The sequence below is a fragment of the Liolophura sinensis genome, chromosome 8, assembly GCF_032854445.1.
Source record: "Liolophura sinensis isolate JHLJ2023 chromosome 8, CUHK_Ljap_v2, whole genome shotgun sequence".
Lineage (NCBI taxonomy): Eukaryota > Metazoa > Mollusca > Polyplacophora > Chitonida > Chitonidae > Liolophura > Liolophura sinensis.
Window position 1 is genome coordinate 1,505,726 of NC_088302.1, and position 9,943 is coordinate 1,515,668.

The 9,943-nt window shown below is 42.6% G+C and overlaps 1 protein-coding gene across 1 annotated transcript; it reads left to right on the top strand.

The window, feature by feature from the left end:
* The first annotated feature begins 5,915 nt into the window (after nt 1-5,915).
* On the top strand, nt 5,916-8,529 carry LOC135472378 (thiol S-methyltransferase TMT1B-like). Its single transcript, XM_064751852.1, has 2 exons — nt 5,916-6,437; nt 7,741-8,529. Exons 1-2 carry the CDS (start codon nt 5,916-5,918, stop codon nt 7,975-7,977), a joined length of 759 nt encoding a protein of 252 aa, XP_064607922.1. The 3' UTR covers nt 7,978-8,529.
* Nucleotides 8,530-9,943: the final 1,414 nt, after the last annotated feature.

Here is a 9,943-nt window from a genome sequence, read left to right on the forward strand (position 1 = left end):
TGTGAGACGTCCATGTCAGTTTAATTGTTTACAATAAATTTTACCATTCTGGCACCAAATGTCTTGTGTATTAATAGAATTTAGTTTAGTTATATATTTTAGAACAGTCAGTAGGGTGTATAGGAAGTGACAAGGCACGGTGTAATGGCAATATACATGGGCTAAATTAACAACATATTTTAAGTCATGTGAGCATCCCATTATAGAGTAGAGTCTCTATTCAAGATTAGTGAGAACAAACTGTGTGCTACAATTTGGAAACTGTTGCTGACCGCCCGTCCATCCCTCCATCTGTCCGTTTGTCTGTCCTTCCATCCATCCATCCATCTATCCATATGACCATCTGTCAACCCAGTGTGAAAGGGCTTTCAAGTGAGTTAACCTAAGGCCCAAGCTGTCAGCCTGAAAATTTAAGTAGCCTGCAGTCATGACGACTGCAGACTCGGGCGAAGGAATGAAAGCACCGTAATGGAGAGTACTAAGCTATTCCCCCATTATCACTAAGTTTATCGACCATTTATTTCTGGGGCTTGTTTTAAGAAGCAGTCAAACTCAAAATGTGCTCAAAATGAGTTAACTTCGATGACAACACAGTGTGAACCGATATTGGGTCACCACAGTAAATTGGCTCGATGGACTTGTGACGATTTTAATATGTGTGCTTTTAGTAAGAAAACAACTTAACTTACAGCCTACCACGGAAGTATCAAGTTTGAAAAGCGACATCCGTTCATATAAGTAACTCATGCGTTTAAATTCGAAGCACAGATATGCGTTTGAGTCGATCAACCGATACAGACTCTGACCTGAATGAAGGACCACCATGTGCAGAGACATTCGGTTGATAGGAGATACATTTGTCCATTTTCTTTCGGGTAACACAAGCAATACGGGCTAAAGATTGCCGGACGAGCGAATGTTGTAAGTAAAGAAACAGCAGTCTATAGACCGGTCAATTGTTCGGGCTGCCCGAGCTGTAAGGGAGATAACGGATGTTTGGTTATCGCGTCTGAAAAAAAGTGTGTGGATCGATTAGGCTTTATTGGTGAAGAAACTGCCTTGAGAGAGTTCAGAAGTCTTACAGAAAAACAGAATGACCGAAGTTGATACCTCTGCGCAAAAACTCTCCTGAATATTTTGGGACCTATTCTTACTTTGTTTCTTTTGTTTCTATTTCTGAGAAAACAATTGGCAGGGTGTGAATGAAAAGTATTTTACGTGTTCTTTTAATCTTTTGTCAGGGGCGGTGGATAAGAAGCTTAGCAGAAAAACATTTGAAGATGTGAAAATAAGCAATACTGAAATCAACCGTAAGATAAATATTTAGGTTGACATGTACCTGTATGTACTGAATGTGTGTTAGATTTACTTATGGGTATCGCTTGTATTTAACTCATTACTCGGCTGCCAGCATCCGAGCGATATGAACGTCAGTTAACATTATCAAAGCTTTCAATACAAGTTTCCGAATTTTCCAATGGTGTATTGTATAAATCAGAAATTGTTATCCATACATGCACATATCCCGAGATGCTTTTCAAAATCGTAAGAATATATAGCCGTTTGTATTTATTTATTCACTTCATTGGTGTTTTACGCTGTATTCAAGAATATTTCACTTTTACGACTGTGGCCAGCATTGTGGTGGGAGGACACTGGGCAGGGCCCAGGGGGAAACCCATGACCATCCGCAGATTGCTGGCAGGCCTTCCCACTTGCGGCCGGAGAGGAAGCCAGCATGAGCTAGACTTGAACTCACAGCGATATCCTGGGTGAGAGGTTCCTACGCTGCGGTATCGCGCTAACCAACTGAGCCACGGAGGCCCCTGTACAGTCGCTTGTATATGGCCAGTATTCTGCCATATGATAATGATCAACGTAAATTTTCGTGTGATTTCGTGTACACCGTCTATACAACATTCAAACGCCGTTAAAGTTATAGCCAAGTTTAGCATTTGTTGTGAAACATGTATGAGATTACACTGGGGGAATTTTAAGACAGTGCGCATTTGTGTGTTGTCTGGAGCAATTCTCTACTGTGTGATAACGGCTTGTTTATATCTATTGTAGTCAGGGTGGGGTATGCCTCTTCCTGGAACATGTAGCGGCGCCTCCGTCACTCTGATCCTGTATCGTTTCCAGTGTGTTCTGAATCCATTCGGGAGATTATGCAGTGTGAACAGGGAGATCTGGAGTAACACAGACCAGCCGGGGTTCTCCAGTCTGGAGTACCGCAGGTTCACCACATCCTCCTGGTCCTTCCTAATAAGACATATGCTGACCGGAAATGCCATGAGGTGATGATATATGCTGAGCGGAAATGCCACGAGGTGATGACATATACTGACTGGAAATGCCACGAGGTGATGACATGCTGACTGGAAATGCCACGAGGTGATGACATATGCTGACTGGAAATGCCCCGAGGTGATGACATATGCTGACTGCAAAGGCCACGAGGTGATGACATATGCTGACCGGAAATGCCACGAGGTGATGACATATGCTGACTGGAAATGCCACGAGGTGATGACATACGCTGACTAGAAATGCCACGAGGTGATGACATATGCTGACTGGAAATGCCCCGAGGTGATGACATGCAGATTGGAAATGTCACGAGGTGATGACATGCAGATTGGAAATGCCACGAGGTGATGACATATGCTGACTGCAAAGGCCATGAGGTGATGACATATGCTGACTGCAAAGGCCACGAGGTGATGACATGCAGATTGGAAATGCCACGAGGTGATAACATATGCTGACTAGAAAGGCCACGAGGTGATGACATGCAGATTGGAAATGCCACGGGGTGAGGAAATGCCACAAGGTGATGAGGGGATCTCTGTCCCTTGTTTAATTCACATGTAACCTGATATTCGGTGGTCCATTATATAGACAATTTATATACGTCATTATATAATGAATTCAAAAAAAAAAAAAAGAGATCATGGAATGCTGGCTGTTTCTCCTATCGGGAAGCCCATTTCGCTCATTGCTATTCATCTACTCTATGTACCTGAACAGGAGGGAGACGCCCCATTTGACCCTTAAATTGGCTCATCTAAATATATCTCCTCTGGAGGCACTTTTTACGTCAAAATGATGCCCTTCGCGGGCTATGTTCGTGCTTTAGATTACTGTCGGTTCACAGCTTATCTGGGGTACGACCCTTTAATTATTCTGCTATATAGACTGAGATCGTCCGAGTATTGTTTTACCCAAGCGCATTCTACTACATGCTAATTAGATAGATGCTAATCTGATTCAACGAACCCACATTGCTGAAGACGGATTATTGATTTTTTTCCAATGCTCAAGCTCAAACCTTTGGGCAGAGGGTAAACTTATAGTTAAAACGTTGACATGTTGAAAAAGTAACATTTTAACTTAAAACTTTAAAATTAAAAGTTTTAAAACTTAAAATGTTGGTTTGGATCCGTTTTGAAAACACTACAAGAGGATAATGTAGCGGTGGCACTTTCAAAAGGTCCCACTTTAAAGCTTGTATAACGAGAAGCCACCAGTCTTGGTGGTGAATGTTTGTATTCTGGTTTACAACGTGGCTAACGTATAGTCCTGGTGGGTTTGGGTGTTGAAAAGCTGTGGCTGGTATAGCATAGTCCTAGGGTTGCTGTACATTCATTACTAGTTGTTGACATCGTCTCAAGTGCTCAGTATGAAAAGCAGATGTCTGCCAAAGAACTGATGTCATACCGTCTGTCACATGATGTAAACAGCAGCCTCAGCTTAGCAAATCCCGAAATACCGAAAACTCGTACCTGAATAAAGGCGAAAAAAAATGAACACGATTTTTAAGAGATGTTCGCCAAAATCTAGGCCTACGTTGCTGTTAATGTCCTCTTACATCACAGAAAGAATAATGACCTGGTCATTTTTTTCTAGACTTGACCAAGTCATACAGTTAGACGGCGGATTTCGAGTAAACCTATAATTATCAACTTAGGCCATTAAGATCTTCGCTTGGTTGATTGCCATTGCAGCTAACACGTATTTTCTCCGGTCACGCTCGAGATTGGTTACTCATACCCCTGATATATGTTTTCATGATAGCGCTCATGTTCGCTATTCACAGCTTGTCACCTGGTCGCTGGCATTGTGGTCCTCAGCTTGACGTCACTCATTGCCTCTTCAATAAAATGTTTCAGGTGTTCATTGCCCATACTTTAGATAAAGGGAGTGGCTATGGTATATATCGAGTAGTGACCTTGGCTTTTAATCAAATTTTATTAAATAAAACCACTTTAATCGGTACATTTATTTCACATTTCTGTGACTGATGGCATGCATTAGTTTCAGGTTTCTTGATTCGTTGTATTCATAGGCTTTAGGGGGTCGTGTCTCTGTGACTGGTTGTATGAATGGGCCTTAGGTGGTCGCGTGTCTGTCATTGGTTGTATCAATGTGCCTTTGGTGGTCGTGTGTCTGTGATTCGCTGTATGGATGGGCCTTAGGTGGTTGCGTCTGTGATTGGTTCTATGAATGGGCCTTAGGTGGTCGCATGTTTGTGATTGGTTGTATGCATGGGCCTTAGATGGTCGCCTGTCTGTGATTGACTGATGCATGTGCCTTAGGTGGTCGTGTGTCCGTGATTGGTTGTATGCATGTGACTTAGGTGGTCGCATGTCTGTGATTCACTGTATGGATGGGTTTTAGGTAGTTGCGTGTCTGTGATTGGTTGTATGAATGGACCTTAAGTGGTTGCGCATCTGTGACTGGCTATATAGATGGGCCTTAGGTAGTCGGGTGTCTGTGATTGGTTGTATGCATGGGCCTTAGGTGGTCGTGTGTCTGTGATTCCCTGTATGGATGGGCTTTAGGTAGTTGCGTGTCTGTGATTGGTTGTATGAATGGACCTTAAGTGGTTGCGTGTCTGTGACTGGCTATATAGATGGGCCTTAGATGGTCGCGTGTCCGTGATTGGTTGTATGCATGGGCCTTAGGTGGTCGCGTGTCCGTGATTGGTTGTATGCATGGGCCTTAGGTGGTCGCGTGTCTGTGACTGGTTGTGTAGATGGGCCTTAGATAGTCGGGTGAATGAGTAAGTGTTTGAGGTTTAACGTCGTACTTAACAATTTTTCAGTCATACGACGACGAAGGAATCCCTAGAATGTATGTAATGTGCCTCCTTGTTGCAGTTGCACCACTCTTTTATCTAGTGCTGTTTCATCGACACAAATTACTGAAAGCAAGTAAGGCGCCCCGCCCGAGCCATTATACTGATAAGGCTCAACCAGTCACTGCAATATCCCCTTAATGCTGAACACCAACTGAGGAAGTTACAACTTTCTCTTCTTTAAGGTCTTAGGTGTGACACGACCCACGATTGACCGTGGATCTACTGTAGCCTGCGCATTGTTGTAGGCAAGGGCTTCATATGTCAGTGCCTGTCTGTTACTGTCCGTTTCAGGTTGCAGTATAATCGATGAACGCTCGATCCCCAGGGCCAAATAGCATGATGATGGGCTCAAATCCTAGTACCATATCTGGCTTCCTCTCGGGCCGTACGTGTGAAGGTATTGCATCAACCTGCACATGGTCGTGGGCTCTGTCCGGTTTCCTCCCACCATAATGCTGGCCGCAGTCGTATAAGTGAAATAGTCTTGGGTGGGCGTGAGGCGTAAATCACCAATCAAATAAATAAATAAATAATACCACATTTGTTAAACAAAAAAATAACCAGGACACATTAAAATGCAGATTTATAGTAAATGTTACCTGCATTGCACATGTGGGCTCATCGGCTCTGAATGCGCGCTGAAAAAAAATTCATTGAGATTACGAGTTTTACCTGACAACCGTCATGTGCTCAACTCGCGTCGACAAACGCCCCCCTACTGGTCACGACCCGGCCTTGTTATTGTAGCTGTTTTGAGAAGTAGGCTACCAAAATGGCGCAGTTTGATGCATCGTTGAAAACAATCCTCCTCAATATTTTGGGACCCCTCCTTGTCCTGATGCTTTTGTTTCTACTTCTAAGGAAACCTCTGCAGAGTTTGAAAAGAAGGTTTTTTGCATATTTTATTAATCGGATGACAGCAGGCGTTAATAAGAAGCTAGGGAATGACAAAGAGGAACTGTTTGGACCCCTCGTGGCAATCAAAGGGTCATTGAAAGACCGTAAAAATCTGACGCTATTGGAAATCGGGGCTGGAGGAGGAGCGAATTTTAAGTATTACCCCCGAGGGACAAATATTGTCTGCGTGGACCCTAACCCACATTTTGAGTCCTATTTAAAAAGCAACAGTTCTGAGTTCCCACATGTGAAGCTGAGAGAATTCATCGTTGCTAAAGGCGAGGATATGTCCGAAGTTCCGGACAGTTTCTGTGACGCGGCCGTGTGCACGCTTGTCCTGTGCAGTGTGGAAGACACTGACCAGTTGCTGAAGGAGGTGAAGCGAGTCTTAAAACCAGTACGTCATTTGTACATCTAACTTAAATCCTGTTGATGTGGATGGACAAATTGGGCGCAGTTTTAAAGGATAGGCCGATACTTTTGTTAGTCAACGTTCAATGTTGTAAGCTGGTTCCGGTTCTTCAATAAATTGATATCGCTCTACCAAGTGGCAACAACCACAGCTTTAAAAGTTGCCTGAAAAACCTCCTGACAAGCATGACAAGCCATAACCCAATCCTTTTAGGAGTTAAACAGCTGTCAAAGTCGTAAAAAGTGTAAAGTTGTCCTTTTGACCACATCATATGAATTTTGGGATGCTAAATTAGCAGAACTAATACCATCCCAGACCAACACACAAGCACTTTAAATCTTAATGTATATTTTTAACCCCTGCTTTGCCATTGCTATATTTTTATGTAAGTTTGGAGGCCTGTACATCAAATACTGATTTGCAATATTTTGAACAAAATGGATTTCTAAGGTGATATATAGGCGTAGTGCCAGTGACCAGCTGACTGTTGAACTCTAGCACCAATGAAAATGGTATTCAAGTGATATCCAAAAATACGCGTACCTAGGCGTGGAAACAGACACCCTTCTACCAATTTCCAAAAGAATGTTAAACAAAAACCACCAAAGAGCTACAAAAAAGTATATTAAGAAAGAAATTTGGGCAGAGTCAATCAACAAACAAGTTCATTTGTCAAGTTATTAGGTATTTTCGGTGAATCTGTGTCAAACTTGAACCGTTCCACGTACACATAAAAATGTAGTCAGTTTTGAGGGGGGCTGTAAGGGGGGGGGGGGGATGTGAAGGGAAGACACGTAAATGTATGTAGGCCGAAAATATGATTCTGTTGAAGCATGGGGCTGAATCATACACTTTTACTTCAGCCACCCACCCCCGCAGAATCCCCCACCTATGGAGTTGCGGTTGGAGGCGCTTAAAAAACAAAAGTTCCTGCAAAACCTCCTAACATAAAGCCACAGGAGGAGAAGGATCAGAAGATGCCATCTCATTGGTAAAGGGCTACAAGACATCTGATAGTAAGGGCTACAAAACATCTGATAGTAAGGGCTACAAGACATCTGATAGTAAGGGCTACAAGACATCTGATAGTAAGGGCTCCAATAGTGCAATAAAATGAAACAACAAAACAATAAAACAAAAAACTAGTATAAATATTCGCTCTCTCCTAAACCAGCTGTGATGTTTGCATTGCATTACATATCACTATATGCTTTGTGTTTTGTGTTTACATGCAAGCTTTGTTCCCATCAAGCTTACGTGCAGTTTTGTTTTATCTCTCATGGTACAGGGTGGGATGTTCTTCTTCCTGGAGCATGTAGCAGCTCAACCCTCAACCTGGTCATATTGTTTGCAGTGTTTCCTGACCCCTGTCTTTAAAATTATCGCGGAAGGCTGCCACTTGAACAGGGAGACATGGCGTAACATCGAGCAGGCAGGATTTGCTAATCTGGAATACCGCAGATACACTACGTCCTCGTGGATGCCCCCACTTTGGCATTTGATGAGTGGAAATGCCACAAAGTGATTGCTTCATTAAGGACAGTGTCCAGCAGAGCCATCCTTAACTTTCAAAATGTCAAATCTGCATAAATTAGGTTAAAAGAGGTCCATTTCACAAAGCAGTTAATAGGCCTTGATATGGACTCAATCAATTTGTGGCATGTTTTAACACCCACGCTCAGGTTTGCCTTAAAGTCATTCAGTATGTGAGGCAGCAGCTTACAAGAATTATGAGAAAAACAAACCAATCTTCACAGTGTATCACCTACCCATTCCCCCATAAAACATTACTTAAGTCTATTCAAGGCCAGCATTTCCCTCATTTTGCTGAAGAAGTATATCTGGGCACAGTGATAATATGTCATTAAGGGAGAGACGTTGGGACAGTGATGGTATTGTCATGAGCCTTGGGACAGTGATGGTATTGTCATGAGCCTTGGGACAGTGATGGTATTGTCATGAGCCTTGGGACAGTGATGGTATTGTCATGAGCCTTGGGACAGTGAAGGCATTGTCATGAGCCTTGGGACAGTGATGGTATTGTCATGAGCCTTGGGACAGTGATGGTATTGTCATGAGCCTTGGGACAGTGAAGGCATTGTCATGAGCCTTGGGACAGTGATGGTATTGTCTCGAGCCTTGGGACAGTGATGGTATTGTCATGAGCCTTGGGACAGTGATGGTATTGTCATGAGCCTTGGGACAGTGATGGTATTGTCTTGAGCCTTGGGACAGTGATGGTATTGTCATGAGCCTTGGGACAGTGATGGTATTGTCTTGAGCCTTGGGACAGTGATGGTATTGTCATGAGCCTTGGGACAGTGATGGTATTGTCTTGAGCCTTGGGACAGTGATGGTATTGTCATGAGCCTTGGGACAGTGATGGTATTGTCTTGAGCCTTGGGACAGTGATGGTATTGTCATGAGCCTTGGGACAGTGATGGTATTCTCATGAGCCTTGGGACAGTGATGGTATTCTCATGAGCCTTGGGACAGTGAAGGTATTGTCTTGAGCCTTGGGACAGTGATGGTATTGTCTTGAGCCTTGGGACAGTGATGGTATTGTCATGAGCCTTGGGACAGTGAAGGCATTGTCATGAGCCATGGGTTCATGCTGAAAACGCGTGGACTCGTTTACGTGTTTACATTAGTCCCAAGCGGACCTGTTCTCAGAGCAATTGCCCGTCTTGTCTAGTGAAGTATTCTTATACCAAAGCCCTGAACTTGACGAATACACACATTGTATTGTAAGCTTCAAAGGGAAATTCAAAAGGTATTGTACATGAATTGTTGTTAGATTTGGTGCTAGCTTGAGGGAGTGTAGAAATAAGGACTGTTGTATATTACTACAGTCAGCTGTTGAGGAGAAAGAGAAATCCAATTAGTTTCCAGTTCCAATTGGGGTACATTATGACCTAAGGAATTATTCTCATTATGTGACCTGTTTCAGAGATGTGTTTATTACAGGCCAGCCTCTCCATGTTTTACAACCTTCATAAGGAATCATCAAAGAAGTAATACTTCAGGTAATTTTTAAAGGTTTTTAAATGTGTGTTGTTTTAACTCTCATACTTACTTGAAAAATTGTCCAAATACCAAATATAAAAAGTAAATACGAAATAAAACACTTTATTTGATGTCTGGTGAATGTGGAGATGAAGATGTGTACAGTATATGAATAGTGTGTACATACCTGTCAGAATATAGGGCCACAATTGCCAGGTTTTGAATACTAGTAAGCTCATTCAGTCAAGCTCATGATTTATTTACATGTTCATTCATTTTACTACATGGTAAGTCCAAGTATTTTGTTGAGGTTACTGCATGTACATGCATAAGAAAGCATTTCATTTATTTTATTTTTTAATTTGAAATGAGACAAGTGAAATAATATTTTATAAAGTTAAGATAGAATGGCTATATACTTGAACTCCAGGAGAAGCCTGAGTTCAAGTCCAGCTCATGCTGGCTTCCTCTCCGGCCTTACATGG